The sequence below is a fragment of the Frieseomelitta varia genome, unplaced genomic scaffold (genome assembly GCF_011392965.1).
Source record: "Frieseomelitta varia isolate USP_RPSP 00005682 unplaced genomic scaffold, Fvar_1.2 scaffold_577, whole genome shotgun sequence".
Lineage (NCBI taxonomy): Eukaryota > Metazoa > Arthropoda > Insecta > Hymenoptera > Apidae > Frieseomelitta > Frieseomelitta varia.
In genome coordinates, this window is record NW_025110342.1 from 335,195 (window position 1) to 356,251 (window position 21,057).

At 37.3% G+C, this 21,057-nt stretch overlaps 1 protein-coding gene across 1 annotated transcript in view; it reads left to right on the top strand.

Annotated features, from left to right (window-relative positions):
* LOC122534164 (neprilysin-1-like) overlaps positions 1 to 21,057 on the top strand; it is a 105,267-nt gene that overhangs the window by 54,077 nt on the left and 30,133 nt on the right. The window contains exon 4 of the mRNA XM_043664533.1: positions 13,072 to 13,167. Within this exon, the coding sequence (XP_043520468.1) occupies positions 13,072 to 13,167 (96 nt within the window). The remainder of the gene's footprint in view (positions 1 to 13,071; positions 13,168 to 21,057) is intronic.

Consider the following 21,057-nt stretch of genomic DNA (forward strand, 5'->3'; position numbering starts at 1 on the left):
GATAATATATTAGGTATTATAAACACTTATAGGTAATATATTAGGTATTACAAATACCTATAGGTAATATATTAGGTACTATAAACACCTATAGGTAATATATTTGGTATTATAAATACCTATAGGTAATATATTAGGTATTAGAAATACCTATAGGTAATATATTAGATATCATAAACACCTATAGGTAATATTTAGGTATTATAAACACTTATAGGTAATATATTAGGTATTATAAATTTTTTTTAAAAAGAGAAAATAACTAGGAGAGGAAGCTTCGATATGACTGACGACAATATGGCGTTATAAACGCCACTGTGACACGAAATCTGAACAGCATGATCACGCTGCACGGCACTAGAACGATTAAAAACGCGACCAAAGTATTGGGTTCCAAGGAAGATGCAAGTTTCCTTCGTCCAAGTATTTTTTTTTTTTTTCTTTTTGTTTGGTAGATACTTCGTGAGAATTGGCGACTGAATGGCTGCGCTTCTACAAATTTCTACAGGTATTTATAATCTTTGTAGAGACAAATGGCAGGAGATGCGTCCTCGTGGATCTTATCATGGTTTTTGTAACTTAATTAGGCAATCTAATCTACCGTTTGTTAGTGCTCTGTTTGGGTAACCTTCGTGTTTCACGGAGAGCCTTTTGCCATCCGACAAAAGGAATTGAACTCAACTCAATTTATTCTAATAAACGGGCGAAATCTCGTTTCACGCTGAGGAAGGAACAGAGGAAAAGTATGAAGAGCTAGCGTCAAGATGAAAATGAAGGACAGTGCTACGGTACTATATTTATGATAAATAAGATGAGGATATTAATATACAGGGTGTCTCATAATTGATGGCACACTCTAGTAGGAGGTGACTTAACGCGTGAGAGAACAAAATTTTTCCATTGAGGCCTTTATTATTGAGTTTGAACATTCTACGCGTCTAGAAATAAATGATAAGTAATAGAATAAAATTTTTTCGTTTGACGCGTCATTTTCGAGAAAGTAGGCTCTAAATATGCTTTAGTGAAAATTGTATATAATTGTATAAACTTTCAAGTTTTCTCGAAAACGATTTCCTCGAAAACGAAGGCTTTAATGAAAAAGTTTTAATCCTTTCTTTCGACTCGTTTTCTCACGTAGAATGAAGATCCTACTCGCTACTTATGTATAAATATACAATGAAATATCATAATTATACAATGACAAATGATAAGATAAGTGAGATGAAGCTAGAGAAATATAGTAGTTGCAACAATAGATGAAAATAACAAAGATAAAAACATTAAATGGGGTAAAAGAATATCTCAACGTTTCAAATATTTTAATATCAATGTTTATTTATTTTTACACTCTGTACGTAATGTTACTGACAAATAATTTTCGAAAACGAAACACTTCAGCTCGATGGCCAGTTTCAGGAACAATGGAAGTTCGATCTCGCGGTACGTGTATCGAGCAGCCGCGTTTCAACACAGTGAACGTGCCAGGCATTAATTATTCTTTCAACCCTTTGCGCTCGACTGTCCCCAGCAAAGGGACATCATACTTAAATTTAGCTGACAGCTAAAATTACGAAATTTTTCATCATTGCTGATAATTGAACGTAGGTACGGTGTAAGAGCAATAATAAAATTTCGAAAGAGAAGAAATTCATGAGTCAAATTCTTGACACTCACCAAATTATTGTTCGAATAATTCGGGATAATTCACACAGACTAAACTTCTTACTGCCTCGTGCGAAAGTTTACAAAACGAAAGCGAAGGAAATTTTTCAGGAGATTGAAATTCTGTACACTATACTTGCTTCAAATAAAGTCACATACCAGAGAAACGTAATCAACGAAGCTTCATGTTAAATTTAGACAGGATGATTACTTCCAACGCTGTCTCATTTCATTTGAAGTGAATACTATTTGACGAAATCGCTGGCAGATGATGCAAAAAATATTTCCTCGTGTTCGATCCTGGTGGCACGAAACCAAATTTTTCCAAATTTCTTTCGCACACTAGGCAGTCGACGTTCGTGGAAAAAAAGAAAAACGAAAATCTCGATGGGATAGAAAGTGAGAGAAAATTCCTCCTTCGTCGCGAATTCTCGCGTTCCGTTCGAGTCCTCTCGAAGACGGGCTTGAGTACGGGGAAGCTATTGAAAACCGGGTAAAGAAAGCCGGGTAATTTGACGAGGGAGTTTTCGTCGACGCCGACGAGATCCGACCGGAATCGGATTACCCGGTGAATTTCGGATGCTAATTACAAGGCCGGGAGACGAAATTGCATCGGGGAAGCTTATTGGACCAGAAGGGGAACGACGCTTTTCGGATTAAAGAGAACTGGTTGATCGGCGGCTCGATGCGATTACCGTTCCACAACGTCGATCGTCGTCTCGCATTGTTTGCCGTAATTTCGAACGAGCCTCCGGGCACTTCTGATGATTTGAACGTTCGCTGTTGATTTGAAAAGTATCTATCGACGAAAACGAGGGTGCTTCCTCCATTCAATTGGGCAGATTACGCAGGAATACGCGCGCGGAATCAAAGCGTGAGTGGCAGGAACAAAGAGGAGAGAGAGAGAGAGAGAGAGAGAGTTCCGGAGAAGACTCGAGACGTTTTCGAGTGTGTCTTTCAACGCTCCTTCGCTTCGAGTCGAGGGTTTGCCAAGCAGTTTATCTGTTCACCGTTTTAAACAAGATCTTCGTGATCTTCGATCGAGCGTTTCTCCCCACGTCCACGATTTTTCTCGCTGATAGAGAGCTTGCGAAAAGTGAAAGAAGCTTACGACCGTCGTCTGCGAGATGAGCGCAGATTTCCCCCTCGTCTTCTCGTCGAGGCGAGCAAGACCTTTGGCCGCTTTTTCAAAGAACGACCGGGGAATTAATTGCGGAATGATAAATCAAAGCGCGGTGGCGTATTTAACCGCCGCGGCGGCTGACAGCAACTTTCTCCTTCATTCTTTTTGCTTTTCTCAATGAAAATCTTGACGAAAAAAAGGAGACGTTGGGGAAAAGCGGTTCAGAGATTGGCTGCAAAGCGTGGCAGGGGAAACGGTGCGTCCCCCCGAGCTTTTTGGTGCCCCGACGTACGTTGCCATCGCGACGCTCTTTGTCCGACGAAACCTCCTCGTGATTATGACAAGAGCTCGAGGGCCGAGAGGTTTTTAATAGTTAACCTCTGCTAAAGGACTTTAACTCGCCGGTTGGAGAGAATGGCCACCCTCGCACACTGCGATTTGCCATTCTCTCTCTCTTCTTTCTCTGTCTCTCGCCGGTATCGGGTTCTGAGATTTGTCTGATGGCCGTGCATCGGCACACGAATGCTTGTCTGAGTTAAACGTTGGCGATCGAAACTTCAAGATTACGTCTGCTTTTGCGAATGCATGCTTCGCACACGGGGTGGTTTCAAGCACATAGACCTCGGATCTCGTTGCCAAATGAATCCGAGGAATGAAGCGAGCGCTTGGTTTCACGCTAATCATATCAAGGGAGAGTGTGCCAACTTGTTTCACAGATCGTTGGTGGCCTCGCTCGTTTACTCGAGGGGAAACACAAAACTGTTCCGCCTGTTGGAAATATGAATCTCGTTGCGATAGACATTCGGATCGGGTCCCGAATTGAAATTATCGGCACGGATTTCTCCGACAATATTTCACTCCAGATTTGCCCGACAATAGTTTTTATCGACAATGACGTTAGACAATTACACATCAGCACGGACGTTGCCTCAGGTTTGCGCTCGGCTATCATCTTTATTGCATCTAGTACATATCGAATAGAGTTATAATCATTCTTATTGTTAGTGAAAATAGTTAATTATACAAAAAAATGTCTCGACCATGTCTAGAAAATGACGGTGCCGTTATTGCAGAAGTTATGTTATCAACTGAAAATAAATTATACAACTAAACGTAATCGAAACCTTGCGTCATCATCAGAAAAGCAATGATGAACAAATATGTATGGTAATCGGTCATCGGTCAGTATCACTGTCGTCGGCTAAAACTGGAGTCGATGAAATCTGTGCCGATGATTTCAGTGTGACTCATTCGGTCACGTGGTACGTAGGGTTAATCGAAACTGACGAGGAAATGAACTTCTTAGACGAGAATAGACTCGCCCGTCCCACGTAGATCAATCTTATTATGTCGTTTCGCTGGTGTTCGCGAAAATCAGCCCCGGTGTCGCACGAATCCAGGCGGCGGTGAGAGCACGTGTCCGATAATGTTCGAGCCACGAATTCAATATATCGGCGTCGGTCGGCAAGGCGGTCTCGCGCCGCAGTGAATTTCAATCAAACGCTACGGCGCGTGACGAGCTCGTTGTGGATGAATAATAGCACGCCGCGCGCGATTCTTGATCGACGTGGTAAATGTAGCGTGCCCGATACATACTTCGCGATCGTTACGCGTTTCTTTTATCGTTGACGAGATCGATCCAAATGCCGGCTGAAGAGGAGAAAGAAGAATTTTCTTTAGCCAGTGAACACCTGCCAATCTATTGAACACGTCACATAGTAGGTATCTGTAAGTTATTATGCGTGTCATTTTTATGAAAGCAACGTTACTTTGGAGAAACCAGGAAACGTTTTTGCAATTGGACAAATTCTGCTCTGATTATTGGTTATTATTCAGCTGTTTTGGTTTAAAGTCGCGGTCGCCAGTATCGTCGATTTTACTTTAGAAGAAGGAAAGAATTCCACAAAAATTCTACAAAAATTCCACTCGTGAACGATCATTAAATTATAATTCTAGTTTCATTTTCTTTATAAAAATAACACCACTTGAGAACACCGAGAAACGATATTTATTAATTGGACAAATTATAATCTAATTATCGGATCAATCATTCCGCTGGTATCGTCAATTTAGCAAAAAAAAGACAGAATCGACGTAAATACCGACGCAAATTCCACGTTCTGTTCAGCAGCGAGTTTCTGAAGTGTTCGTGAACACCAATTAAAATATAATTTATTGACCACAATACACGAGTATATTATAAAAATATAACGTTATTTATAAAAATAACGCTACTTCAGAGAATCGATATTTATAACTGGACAAATTGCAATCTAATTATCGGACCAGTCGTTTCGCGTGGTTTGAGGCCACGGTATACTATCGTCAAATTTCGTTTTGACAAGAGGAAAGATCCAAATGTCGATGCAAATTCCACATTCTGTTTGGTGGCAAGTTTGCAGAGTGCTCGTAAGCATTTATTAAAATAAAATTTATTGATCGTAATACGTGAATATCGGTAACGTTTCACGTTCCTTTACAAAAATAGCGTTTAACGTCGGAGAACCAAAGGACCGATATTTATAATTGGAGAAATTATATTCTATTATCTTCTAATTATCAGTATCGTCGATTTCGCTTTAACAAAAGAAGAGAATCGATACAAATTCCACGTTCGGCAGAGAGATTCTGGGATGTTGGTGAACATTCATTAATATATGATCTAATGATCACAGTATAATAATACACGAATGTCTGTACGTTTCTTTATAAAAATAACGTCACTTCAGAGAATCTAAGGAACGATTTACAACTGAACAAATTGCAATCTAATTATCAGATCGATCATTCTGCTGGTTTAAGGCCACGATTACAGTAATTTTGCTTTTTCTTTATGTATAAATTAAATTTATTTAAAAAAAAACTAGAGACGACAAACATTTAATTTCTAAATATATATTTATTTTTTTTATTTAACAAAAATAATATTTAAATCATTTATTTTCGAGATAATTAAATTATTAAAATACTGACACGAAAGGTACAAATTATATTTTACTTATAATTTTTTTAAAAAAAATTCATTCTCATTACTTTAATTATAATTATAATTTTATTAATTTTAAATTATTACTATAATACTTTTAAGCAAAATGCAAGAACCGACACAGATTCCACGGGTTCGTTCGGCAGCGAGTTTCTGGGCTGCTCGCGATTAAAATATTACATCGATTATTACATCGATTAAATATATAATTTACTGGCCACGGTACGCGGCTACTTGTAAAAATATAACATTATTTATAAAAATAACGTTGCTTCGGAGAATCCAAGGGACGATATTTATAACTGGACAAATTGCAATTAGTTTGCCAATCTAATTCCGCTGGTTTAAGGTCACGGTCACAACAGTGATATCGTCACGATATGCAAAATTCTCGCTCTGTTCTTGGAACGTGGTTTACGACATTAAAAAAGAACAACTGAGAGAGGGAAAGATGATCAGCAGGGTCAAGACCGAGCCGGAACGTAAGTCCGCAAATTTCCAATGGATTATCTATGATTCTCGGGGATGAAGCGAAGGACGATCTCTCTCTTTTCTCTCTCGCGAGAAAGGCGATAAGCTCCAGCCGCGAAAATAACATAAATCGCGCTGTGCAAGGGGCGGGGGAGGGTGAGCAAGAAGCTCAGGGAAAACTCGGCCAAAGCCGAGGAGGAAGCCGGAAGGCTGGAAACGAAGAGGAAGTCGACCGGGGAGGGTTCGTGTGGTGGTTCCGTTTGGGTGCCAGATACGCGGACCAACTGCCCTAGACGCGGCTGCTAGGACGGACAGAGAGCTGCTAGGACAGACTGGAGCCAGGAATTTCAGCCGGCTAGGTGTGTACGACGCGAAATAGTCCGAGGTTGGCCGGCCGCCAAACTATCCTCCGCTCGCGTCCAACTATCTTCCTAATTTCCCATCATCCCAGCGCTGTTTGACCTTCCGAGACGGCGCCTTCTCCGCCAGCACCCCCTCTTGTTCAGCGCGTGCCGTTTCCTCTCTCCTTTCACTTTGTTTGCTTATCGAAGCGATCGTATGAAACCGTCGTTCCAATCCGAAAGTCTTCGACTTTTAACGAGCTCGAGAGCGTCGACGATACGCTCGGCGACTGCCCCGCTTCCAGAAACGCGCAAACAATCACGAGTTCTCTTGCTTCGAGTCGTTTTCGAACACTTCTCTTTTTGAACACTTTCGCCACGATAATGAGTGAACAATGAGGCGCCCTGAACGGGCGCCATAAACTGTACGCACTGATCGAATTATCATCCGAGACCGTTAATTTGTTAATAATTCGAAATGGAATCTTTTTCGAATTTCCCGGCAACATTTTGACCAAGAATGTCCCTTTCAAACAAATTTCAGGTTTCCGAACGAGAATCTATTACCTCAAATTTTTCAGAGATTGAACCACTTGCGCTGGCAATTGATTGCGGACCATAACGAGCGACCGAACCGTACACAGTAATTCGTCGTTTTCTTTTCGAACTCGTCGGTATGATATCGCTGGATAAAAGTTGTCAAGAAGCAATAAATTTATTACTTGTTTTGCCTATTTTGTTTCACTTAAATATACTTGAAACTGAGAAAATATAAAATATTTTGGGACAAGAGGTTATAACCACTGATTGCGGACCATAACGAGCGACCGAACCGTATACAGTAATTCGTCGGTTTCTTCTTGAACTCGTCGGTATGAAATCGCTGGATAAAAGTTATTGAGAAGTAACAAATTTATTATCTATTTTGTTTTACTTAAATATACTCAAGATTGGGAAATTATTACAATTTTGGAACAGAAAATTCTCGACGTGCGTGGCACGTTATTCCAGCAAGAGGTTAACAGTTATACGGTCTGTAACCGAATTGCAATAATTTCTTAATCTTAATCGTATAAATATTCCACTGTCGAATCTCTTTTGAATTTCCTGGTAACATTTCGACAAGGGCGTAGAATGTTTTTTTTTTTTTCAAACAAACTTTAACTTTTCGAATGAAAATCTAACTTTAAATTGTTAAGAGATTAACCTATAGCTGATCCCTTTCGAATTGCAATAGACTGAGAAAGACTTTTCATTACAATAATTTCTTATTGTACAAATATTCCACTGTCGAGTAAAAAAAAAAAAAAAAATAGAAAACGCTACGACGATTGATGTACGTATATATCCTACGCTCGTAATGAAAGGATTAACACGCCGAGTTAGCTTCTCTACGAGAGAAATTGCCATCTGAGAGTCTTCGATTTTGAGCAGAAGTGGTCGAAATTCACTCGACGACTTCTCGCTTCCAGAACGCGCAAAACTTTCCTGGATTTCCTCGCGTTTTCCACTTTTCGAGGACTCCGTCGGCAAAAGTTGCGAGAGAGTCGTGAAACGTTCGTTTTTAATTTTCCCCGGAAGTAGCGAACAGCGACTAGTGAAGGTAACGCGCGTGCGCGATTAATCGCTTTGAGCAAACAAACGCGTCTACGTACGTACGTTCGGGGCAAAGGGGAGAAATTTTAATCGGCGCCGTTGCTGTTTCGATTATAGCCATTTCGGCGGGCAAATTACATCGACGTGGCACGTCGCGTCCCACTTCGTAACGAGCGGGAGTATCGTTTCATTATGCTAACGAAATATCGATTATGATAATGCAACGGATTCGACTCGGCTGCGTAGAGTTACTGTTACGAAGGCGTGCGTGTTGAACGTTGTTGTTCCCCGCCGTTACACGCTGGTGTTTGCTCGAAACACCGTGTTTGTTTTCACGGATTACGAATCGTACGACCGGTAACTGAAATCAGCCGACTTTAAGGGGGAGAAGTGTTACGACCTCGTCCGCCAAGGCGCTAATCGCAATAAACTCGAGTCGTAAAACGTGCCCCCGATGGGACGACGACAGTCTGCCGTTTATGCCATTTGCACGAGGAAACGATTGTTCGAGTCGAGGCAAAGTGAGCTTCTGGTTGGCACTTTGTAACTGGTGCACCTTTTCCGCGGACAAAAAGACAGCACGCTCTGAAAATTATTACATTTCTTTTGATTCGAACGAACGACAGAAAAATGCTTTCTTACATGTTTAAAGCATTCGTCCGTAGCGCCTTTGTCAACGTGTATAAGTAGGATAAGTATGTGTGTAATAAGTAAATTAGTTTGATAGATTATTTTAATTAAAATTGTATTTTATTGTAATGAAACTTGTAAATTTGTATTGTATTGTAATTGAGCATACGTAGTATTAGATCTGGTAGCTACGGTCGTCCACAACTTTGTCCATGATTATTTTTTCAGTGAATTCACTATCACTTTACGATCTCTGTTCACTGTTTCGGCTACTTTTCTCACAGAATAACGTTTTCCATTTTAATTTGCAACATCGTGTGCATTTCAGCTTGATGTAACTAAGTTTTTTTACAAACATTAATACGCACTTAACCGACTGTGTTTCGCATGAATGTTACGCTTCCGATAGCTTCCGTACAACCGAGGACCGTAAACATTCGATTTGTTCTAATCTGTCTGCCTCGCGACTGCGGACAATATTTATATTCTCGTTTTTTGTATCGAAACATACTACACGTATGATACTACACGTGTAGATCCACGCCCGAGGATACTGACGCGTAATAATTCTCTCTGATTTACGATACACTCTAATTAATGGCTGTCCAATCTTTTCGATCTCCTGGGCCTCCATTGACAAAACAAAAATTTGTCGAGGGCCGCACATGGTTCACATATTTTTTCATCAGTTCAACCTATATTCGTTATTTATGTGGATATTAAAGCAATACATATTTATGAAACAGTATATAGAAGTATAGTATATATATAGAAATTATTAGAAAAATATATTTATATTAATTAAAAGAATGTAAAAACTCTTAACTGAGAGAATTTCAAGATGCTGAAATTTTATTTTTTGTACGCTTTAAAAACCTGTGTCTTTGCAAAGTGGACATCGCGAACGTTCACAGTTTAAAATTATTCGAATAATAAAATTATATACATAACAAAATATTCAATTATTCTAATTTTGGTTATACAACGTGGACTACTTGCTCCAATAATACACAATTATAATAAAATTATATTAATTATATAATTAATACTTGCACAATTGTTATTAAATTATAATAACATTATTACAATTACATAACAGAAATTAATAAAACAAAGAAAATATAGAGCGTGCTATCTTTATTTGGTTATACGACGTGAAATACTTGCTCCAATACTACACAGTTATAATAAAATTATATTAATTATATAATTAATACTTGCATAATTGTTATTAAATTACAATAATATATTATTACAATTACATAACAGAAATTAATAAAACAAAGAAACAAAGTAAATATAGAGCGTGTTATCTTTATTTGGTTATACGACGTGGAATATTTGCTCCAATACTACACAATTATAATAATATTACATTAATTATATAATTAATACTTGCACAATTGTTATTAAATTATAATAACATATTATTACAATTACATAACAGAAATTAATAAAATAAAGAAACAAAGAAAATATAAAGCGTGCTATCTTTATTTGGTTATACGACATGGAACACTTGCTTCAATACTACACAATTATAATAAAATTATATTAATTATATAATTAATACTTGCACAATTGTTATCACATTATAATAACATATTATTACAATTACATAATAGAAATTAATAAAACAAAGAAAATATAGAGCGTGCTATCTTTATTTGGTTACACAACGTGGAATACTTGCTCCAATACTACACAATTATAATAAAATTACATTAATTATATAATTAATACTTGCATAATTGTTATTAAATTATAATAACATATTATTACAATTACATAACAGAAATTAATAAAACAAAGAAACAAAGAAAATATAAAGCGTGCTATCTTTATTTGGTTATACAACATGGAACACTTGCTTCAATACTACACAATTATAATAAAATTATATTAATTATATAATTAATACTTGCACAATTGTTATCAAATTATAATAACATATTATTACAATTACATAACAGAAATTAATAAAACAAAGAAAATATAGAGCGTGCTATCTTTATTTGGTTACACAACGTGGAATACTTGCTCCAATACTACACAATTATAATAAAATTACATTAATTATATAATTAATACTTGCACAATTGTTATTAAATTATAATAACATATTATTACAATTACATAACAGAAATTAATAAAACAAAGAAACAAAGAAAATATAAAGCGTGCTATCTTTAATTGGTTATACGACATGGAACACTTGCTCCAATACTACACAATTATAATAAAATTATATTAATTATATAATTAATACTTGCACAATTGTTATCAAATTATAATAACATATTATTACAATTACATAACAGAAATTAATAAAACAAAGACACAAAGTAAGTATAGAGCGTGCTATCTTTATCCACCGAGTTCTGGCGAGTTAATGGTTTTCAGTCGAGCTACATTTGCCGGTCCCGAGGAATGAAGCGAAAAGGAAAGGTTGTTCCACACTTTCGGGAACGGTTTCCTTATTCCCTCGAGCGTTCCGTCGCGTGAAAAATTATACAGCGCGCCCACGTCGATGGCACCCACGAACGATTTATACGTTCTGCGCCGTACCGTGAATACACCTCGTTAGTAACTATTTCCGGCACTGTCACCGATCTACCGGCTCGATCTACCGGTGATTAATGGAACCGTTCCTCGTCGCGACCGGCGTTACGAGTCATTAACGAAATCGATTAATTGGTATCGCGCACGCATTCGCGTTCCCGTATCGAGAGAAACAAACTCTCATCTCGTGGCGTGTCGTCGACGCACATTGTGCATTGCCGGCGAATAATTTCGTTGCTCCGTTTCGTGCGAAATGTCTGTTGGAATTTATTAACCAGTGATCCCGGACATTGCACAAGAGTATACTCGAAGGATATTAAGGACTAAGCATAGATTGACCAGATAGAAAAAACTATGAATTTTGACTGCTGAATGAACTGGTTTGTTTTTCACTGCGCGCGTGTGTCTGCGATTTCTTTTAATTCTTGACGCTTTGGCGCGGTACGTGTTTTGGGGAAAAAATCAATGTGGAAATATCTCGGAAATTATTGAAGATACCGTTTTTTGTGTAAATTGATGAAATCAGCGTTTCTTTAAAACTAACGACGAATTTAATGCATCCCATTTTGTAGAAACACCTTTTGTTTAAACAATAGACACTGATAAGTTTTTCCAAGTAAATATTGAAAAATTTTCTTGAAAATTTGTTCATGAATGCAATGTCGATTTCTGCACTATTAATCAAAAATTTATTATTATTCAAATCTTTCTCGCTGGACGTGCAAAGCAGGGTGTATACTAAAATTGTTCTCTGTTCATAAATACGTTTGAAAATGTCGAGTGTTCATATGTTTTAGTTCTGAAGAAAGACGAGTGATTGAACGATTCTGTTACAAGATACTCGATGTACAACTGAGGGACTGATTTCCTCTATGAAACTTTGTGTACGAAGGATTCTGCGACACTCAACACTTAACGCTAGAACTACCAAGCGATCGAAACGACCAATGTATAATTTTTGTCAGATATTTTGTAAACGTAGTAACAGTGTATTTCCAAAGATTTGAATAATTCGCGAGCTCTGTTCATCCGTGGGATTTTCCAGTTGATGGTGACGCTGAGGAATGATTGATTCAGTCACAGATGCTATCAACTAAACTATCGAGGCAAAGCACTGAGACTAGCTCTCGAAACTAAGCAAACGCTTAGTTCGCGTGTAACATATAATGACCATACCTGCGCGACAAGGAATAAAAATGAAACAATATAAATACAGGGACGAAGTTTGCGCAGTTTGCAGCAGCGGAAAAAGACCGGCGCTTCTCTTCGCTAAACTGGGAATTCGCGACGATGCGATAAAATTAGCTGGGTTAATTAAGCGGCGAGAACGCGTGACCCCGCACTGCGAAATCCGTTGCATTTTAAGAGGTCCGCGTAAAAGCGTTCAGCCTGTGTTTCTCGTGCAAACAGATCTCGCCGGGGAGGAGGGAGGGGGTGGAGAGGTTGATAAGAGAGAAATTTGCTTCGAGATTTGTTTGATGCCGGATCGTCACTAACGCTCAGCACGGAAACGAACGTGTAACCGAAAGGAGATAAATATTTGCCTCCCCCGCCCTTCTCACCCACGACGACGACAAATTGCCCATGGATGTAATATCCGCGATTAATTCGACGCGACGTATCACGCAGAGAGATAGTTTTAGTAACCACCAGCCAGTGGGTAATTGATGATTAGCTGAACGTATTGTGTCGTGTCACAGGAAGAAGGATTACGGTGGGCCAAGGCGTACTCGATGATGGAGAAGCAGCAAAAGAGGGCGGTCCATGAGGAAAGCCGGGCTTACACGATGATCAAGGTACGTGAGTAATTGTATCCCGACGACACCGAGGGTGGGTTCTGTCTCGCTACACGCGCCAGACCTCGTGAACGTACGAAACGCACGAGTTAACTTCTCGTCGGATGAAGTATCGACGCGCGGAGGCGAATGCGCGACACATCGACGACTCTTTCCGAGACGCAAAATTCCTCTAGAACGTTTACGTATATATATTTCTTCATATTGGCGCGACAATATTTATTTATTTACTTTTATTCATTATATTAATATGATGAATAAAAGTAATGTAATATAATATAAATATAAATATAATATAATATAATAATGTAATTATAATTATAATATTATAATATAAATATAAATATAATATAATCATATAATTATAATTATAATTATAATATTATAATATAAATATAAATATAAATATAATATAATATAATATAATTATAATTATAATATTATAATATAATATAATTATAATTATAATATTATAATATAAATATAAATATAATATAATATAATAATATAATTATAATTATAATATTATAATATAATTATAATTATAATATTGCAATATAATTATATATATTATAAATTATACAAATATATATATAATAAATATTATAATTATAATATAATAATATTAATTTATATAATAATTATTAATAATATAATATAATATAATATAATATAAATTAATAAATTAATTTATTTATTATATTATTAATTTCTTTTATTTATTTTATTTATTTACTTTTTATTTAAGCTTTGGAAACCTCGTTCGAGGTTCATCAGTGAGAATGCAAATTTTGCACATTAAGAAAAGCATAGACGCAATAACAGGCCGGGATATCTGGTTCGGCAATGAAATTTTGGGGCAAGAGTAATTTCTATTTGTTGATTCTTGTCAGCCCAACCGTAAGCGGCTCGACACGTGTTTTGGTGGATGCCGAACGTTGTAGGGTACTCACTGTCAGAGAGTGCGGCGTCAATTTTGCCCGTGCTACGATTTTCCCCGAATCACTCGATAACTCGACGTGAATTCTCCTGGTTGCTAATAAACGAAGCCTCTTCCCCTTCCTTCCCTCAATTCGCCGATCACTGAAAGACTGAATATGATATAAAACAAAAATAACTTTTACAAACACACGTTTTCAAAATTTTTTATTAATTTATCTGGAAATATAATTAGTTTAGGATTTCTTTCAGTATTATGCATGAAAAACAACAACAAATAAAAAAATATACCAACAAACTCTTCAGTTTTTCAGTGACCGCCCTATACATCTGATCGAACTTTCGATCGAAACTGCGGCAAGATCGGCGCGCATCTCCGATCGTTTGTGGCCCGCAATAGGCGATTTTATCGCGACGAGGGTAGGAACAAATGTAAGCTGGATAGGACAAACGCAAACGTTGCGAACAAGCATTGTCCGTGGCATTGTCCGGCGGCGAGCACCGAGAGGATAATTACGCTGTCTGAAAATTGGAACGCTTGCACGCGAGTTGGATCGATGCGAGTCGAACCGACACCGGATACGACGTCGAAAATTATTATTAATTTTCGCGCTGCCGCGATTCGGACTCTCGTCTTCGAGAACGCGCGGCTATCGAGTATCAATTAATACGTTCGAAACTCGGTCCCGAGTATCGATCGTGCGTTTTGCTACGATGACTGATCGGACCGTTCGGATGGTTTCTCCGGCCTCGTGTAACGGATGAGTACAAATTATGGCCGCGTTCGAAAGACTAACGCGTTGCTCGAATTCCGTGAAACGTATTTGGATCCGACGAAGCGTTGTTCCCAGCGTTCTAACGTTGCAGAGTAAGCTTTCGAGTCGCGAGAAGACAAGATGAATTGTTCGAGGAATAGTGCCTTCACACCTCTATTCCGTGCAGCGAGATTGAGAAATTTGTTTTATTTGAAGAGTATCCAAACGTTAATTATGAACATCAGCCAGTTCACGAAAAGAAAGGAAAATGACGATTATATTAATACTACAAATATTTATGCATGTGGAAATTATTTGAAGTTTAATGACTGCAAATACTAATGTATATAAGTATTATTCAGGTGACGTTGAACAGCGTAGATATTATATTTAAATTATTGACTGCAACTGGTAATGTATAATGTAAGTGTTGTTCAGATGACGTTGAACAACTTAGGTTCTCATCAACATCGTCACTATCACTATTAGTTTCTCAATTATTCTCTGTAAACGTTGCCTCTGAGTTTATATCCCACTCTGCCATATTTTAAGAATTTTGAAGTTACAATAATAAATATTAAATATTATTATACAATTTAATATAAATTATAATATTTAATATTTAATATTAATATTTAATTACATTTAATATTTAATATTAATATTTAATTACATTTAATATTTAATTATATTTAATATTTAATTACATTTAATATTTAATTATATTTAATATTTAATATTCATATTTAATTATATTTAATATTTAATATTAATATTTAATTATGTTTAATATTTAATATTCATATTTAATTATATTTAATATTTAATATTAATATTTAATTATGTTTAATATTTAATATTAATATTCGTATTTAATTTTAATATTAAATATTATTATACAATAATATTTAATATTTAATATTTAATATTTAATATTATTCGTCGCTTCTGCGTACGCTGAAATCTTAATTACAACTGAGGCGAATTATGGCGGTTACTGGCATTCGTACGACGTCTAACGGTGTTAACCGCGATCGCCGTGACGATTTGATCGAGAAGTATTCGCGGTATGCGGTGTGCCGGACGTGATCGATGGAACCGAGTCGGCAGCCTAATTAGATTGTCTGTGACGTTGAACGAAACACAACTTGGTCGGATGATCCGTTATCTCGTGTGACTTAAACGCGAGGGAAGAATATCGAGTCGAGTCGAGAACGCTGGAAGAAATTTGCTACGCAAACGATGCAGAATGGGGTCTTTTGTCGGCTTCGTCGTTCGCGGGCATCGTCGCGAGAATGGAAGGAATTTCAATTCCGTAACTTCGGCAAACGTTGACGCAGGAGAGCTGCGTAACATGCCACTTGAGTTACGCGAGAGAATTTCCAAAACGCGCAAATGCGTGCGCCTCTGTATCTCGGAGCGTCACGGAGCGAGAATCTGTAAATTTTCGTTCTATTTTTTTTGGGGCGTTTCAGTCGAGATTCGTACACATTATTGTTATTCCAGTAATGTAAACATCTGCTGCGCGACAAACTGTTTGCTCGCAGACTATCCGTAGAGTGCGAGTAGAATTTTTATTCGAGCAACTCTCGAATTGCTCGACTGCCACAAATACAATGGGTTAGAAAAGTATTGCTACGTCCAGCTCTTTGGCAAAATCTGTTCCCATAAATGGTTTACTACGTGCAAAAGTAACACTCTCAAATAATGATTTATACAATAATAATAAAATTAAAACAACAATTCGTGAATCAAAAATGTATTGACACACGAAGGGATTTCCTTGCAGCTCTACAGTGCAATTTCCACAGAATATAAAGTACTTTTAATGGTTCAAAGATAAACGTCCTTGGTGCTTGGTATCATTCGATAACATTCCGGCACTTACGAAAGGATATTTTCTTTAATAAAAGTTTTCTTTGCAATTTTCTTCCTTTTAATAATATTCCGCCCTGGAATTACAAGTGCGTTGATATCTTCTCGAATTTTTCTATTTCTTGCATTATTATCGTATATTATGAAATTTAAATATTAAATATTTAAATATTATATTAATGAAAATTTCTACCATGCATATTACTTTTGTGGACCATTTATGGAAACAGATTTCGCTAATGTATCACTTGCTTTCACGAAGATCATCGCCAAATATTTTGTTTGACTAGCTCTCGATACGAAGCTGGAGTTAGGATTGTTAAAAGTAACTTGCACGTGAATTTACGTGAGTACGTAAAGGCGAATTTCGAGAGGGCAATTTTCTTTGATGAACCGGATCGGTGCAGTCGAAATTCGAAACGAACGGAAACAACTTTGCTCGTCATGGGAAAGGTAGTCGTACACGAGCATCGATTCGATAACGAGATCCTTCATAAAGATAAACTGCATCGAACCTTGGTTCCTTATAATTTCGATAAAATTGCCGACGTTTGTTGGATTTCGAGGTTAGATAATCAATACCGAGTGTAAAATATACATATACATTATTATTAATAAGTTAAATATACCAACCAGCATATATTTAAAATTAAAATTATTTCTGGTCAAACTAAGCCAGAAGAATTCTACTACACGCTGACAAATTTTCTCACGCGAATCCACGTTTCTTCTTTTTCACTCGACGATCCGATCCACACTGTCTATTCTACTCAATGGCTGACTCCACATCGCTGTCTACACTACTCAATGACCAAATCCACATTATCTGTTTCACTCAACGACCAAATCCACACTGTTTATTCCATTCAACGATCATACTGTCTGTTTCACTCGACGATCAAATTCAGACTATTTTCACCGTTCTCCAACGATCAGATTTACACATTTTCTCGATACGTTGTCACTCTTTCTCTTTCTCTCTCGCACTCGTACTCTTGATACTGTATCATTTTACAAGTATCGTACACAACGTGTGCCTGAAGCACCTTGAGGTCATGAACATGATGTGTCCTAGGTCTTAACACTCCCATAATATCCATAATGTGTTCCTCGTAATTTCGAGGGAACTTGAGGACTCGATCGAACCTACCGAAAGCGATCACTTCGGACAGAGACGAGCGGAGAGACTGTGTCGGAATTAGGTTTCACTTGAAAAGTTTGCCTGTCGTCTATCTCGAAGTCGCGATTGTTTCAACGAAACGGAGTTAGCGTGCTAATGGAACGAGGAGACGAAGAAATCTGGGGGGGAGGGCTCCGTTCTACTTCGGTTTATCAGGAACGAGCGCGACTAAATTCGTAAAGTTCTATCTGGATGCTTCTCAAACAAATCCGAGAGAGAGAGAGAGAGAGAGAGAGAGAGAGAGAGAGAGAGAGAGAGAGACTCGACTGCCTCGAGGTCTTTCATCCAAAATGCACGCCCGTCTATTTCGGGTTATACATACAGCAGCGGAACACTTCGAGCGAGGTTTACTCTCGTGAATGGCTACTTCAATCAAATTAGCGCGCTGGGCGCTTCTTTTTCGAAGGAAAATAAATTCCTTGAGCTAGTACTGGTTTTACACTCCGAATTAACACTTTTGCAGATCATTCACTGTTTCACGGAACATAAATACAACTATTAATTTTGTATTTATATTCACTTATATACAACTATATAATACTATATAATATATATACAAATATATAATATATATATATATATATATATATATATATATAACTATATATGTTATAACTATACAATTCGCCTATATTCACTTTATTATATAGTTATTAACTATATAATAAAGTGAATATACAGCTATATTCATTTTATATTCAACTATATATTCACTCAAATACAACTTTATGTTCACTTAGATACAACTATAAATTTTGTATTTGTAAATTGTACAATTTTGCAATGGTAAATTGAAAAATTTCCAATACTCACACACCGCGGTCAACAATAAAAGATTTTAATCCAGAGGATCAAGCTGACGAGAAGCAGCAGATTAGACATTGTACGAAGAGAAGAAAAAATAAAACAATACAGCAGAGAATGAAATAGTTTCGCAACAACTGAAAAAAAATCTACTTACGTAAATGTATGTACGTTTGTTACAATTACCAGCAAATTACAAAAAGAGGTAGCGCGAGTTGCTGGCTAGATTTAAGTACAACGTCCCCTCAGAAGATACACTCGAGTGCAAAGGATTAATTTGTAGGTTATAGTTATAGTTATAGTTAACAAAAGCTAATTAAAACAATGCAAAGAGATGAATATAATTCGTGAAAGAGTTAATATTCGTAAAGGGTTTAGGTTATATTAGGTTAAAACAATGCAAAAAGATGAATATAATTTGTGAAAGGGTAAACATTCGTAAAGGGTTTAGGTTAAAACAATACAAAGAAATGAATATAATTCGTGAAAGGGTAAACATTCGTAAAGGGTTTAGGTTGGGTTTAGGTTAAAACAATACAAAGAGAGGAATATAATTCGTGAAAGGCTTAACATTCGTAAAGGGTTTAGGTTATGTTAGGTTAAAACAATACAAAGAGATGAATATAATTCGTGAAAGGGTAAACATTCGTAAAGGGTTTAGGTTGGGTTTAGGTTAAAACAATACAAAGAGAGGAATATAATTCGTGAAAGGCTTAACATTCGTAAAGGGTTTAGGTTATGTTAGGTTAAAACAATACAAAGAGATGAATATAATTCGTGAAAGGGTAAACATTCGTAAAGGGTTTAGGTTGGGTTTAGGTTAAAACAATACAAAGAGAGGAATATAATTCGTGAAAGGCTTAACATTCGTAAAGGGTTTAGGTTATGTTAGGTTAAAACAATACAAAGAGATGAATATAATTCGTGAAAGGGTAAACATTCGTAAAGGGTTTAGGTTAGGTTTAGGTTAAAACAATACAAAAAGATGAATATAATTCGTGAAAGAGTAAACATTCGTAAAGGGTTTAGGTTAGGTTTAGGTTAACACAATACAAAGAGACGAATATAATTCGTGAAAGGGTTAACATTCGTAAAGGGTTTAGGTTAAAATAATACAAAGAGATGAATATAATTCGTGAAAGAGTAAACATTCGTAAAGGGTTTAGGTTAGGTTTAGGTTAAAGTAATACAAAGTGATGAATATAATTCGTGAAAGGGTTAATTAAAGGGAGAAGCAGAACCCGTATTTAGAAGGATCTCGCCGTTCCGGTTTCAATCGGAATGGAATTGGGTAGAAAATTCCGCGGGCGCCGATCGGATCGTCGCCGAGACGTCAAAATTTGGAGCGTCCCCTCGCGCTTGCAATAATTCGCCCCCGTTTATTGCGTTATTTGGCATTATGCCTTGGCCTGGCTACCAATAGTGACCGAACTTTAGCGATCTTGCCTTACGAATCGCTCGTAACATCACATCTCGGTTCCACGACTGTGGGAATTAACTCGAAGGTAAGTGTTCCACCGCGAGACAGTTATGACGCACCGCGGTGAACTACGGGCGTAATTCGTGCCAATTTCTTCGTAGAACTTCGCCGGCAACGCGGCTCGTTGATAACGTCGAACTCCTCCCCGAACGGGTGCATATTTAGGGGGCGTCTCCGCAAACCGAATCGATTCGAAATTGTTGACCGAGGGTTCAACGACGTCTCTTCTCTCTCGTTTGCCAAACTCTCCGTGAAACTGGGATCCATGAATCATCCGCGAGAGACGTTGCGAGCTGTCTGAGCGAAGAACGAAATACAACGGAACGCGACTGGAAAACGCATTTGTTGAAAACGTCGGAATTAACCCAGACCTCCTGTCTACCAGTCGGAAATAAGGTCGTTTCGCATTGAACATCCGCAGATAGATATACCGGGTGTCCGTAAAGTCTCTTTACAATTTCAAAAATTTATCACAAAGGCAATTGACGAGATATCTTCGTCGGGATTTGTTCCATGTACTCAAGTGGTTATCGAGGTTTATGATGAATAAGACACTGTTAAACGAACCCATTACAAAATGGCTACTCTTCGAGAGAAGCCACAGTGTGTATCACGGTTTATTGAAACCAAATCTGGGATCTGCAGACTCAGTGAAACTTTAGAATTAAGTTACGAAGAGGATCCATCGTTACGTCCATCAATTCGTGCATGGCACAAGAATTTTATGGAGACAGTGACAGTGTTCGATAAAGGAAGGAATGGACGACCAAGAACATCTGAAGAAAACATCGATCGTGTAAGAAATCGAGTACCGTCTTGATGTGCTTCGTGCAACTAATGGTGCCCAAATTGAGATG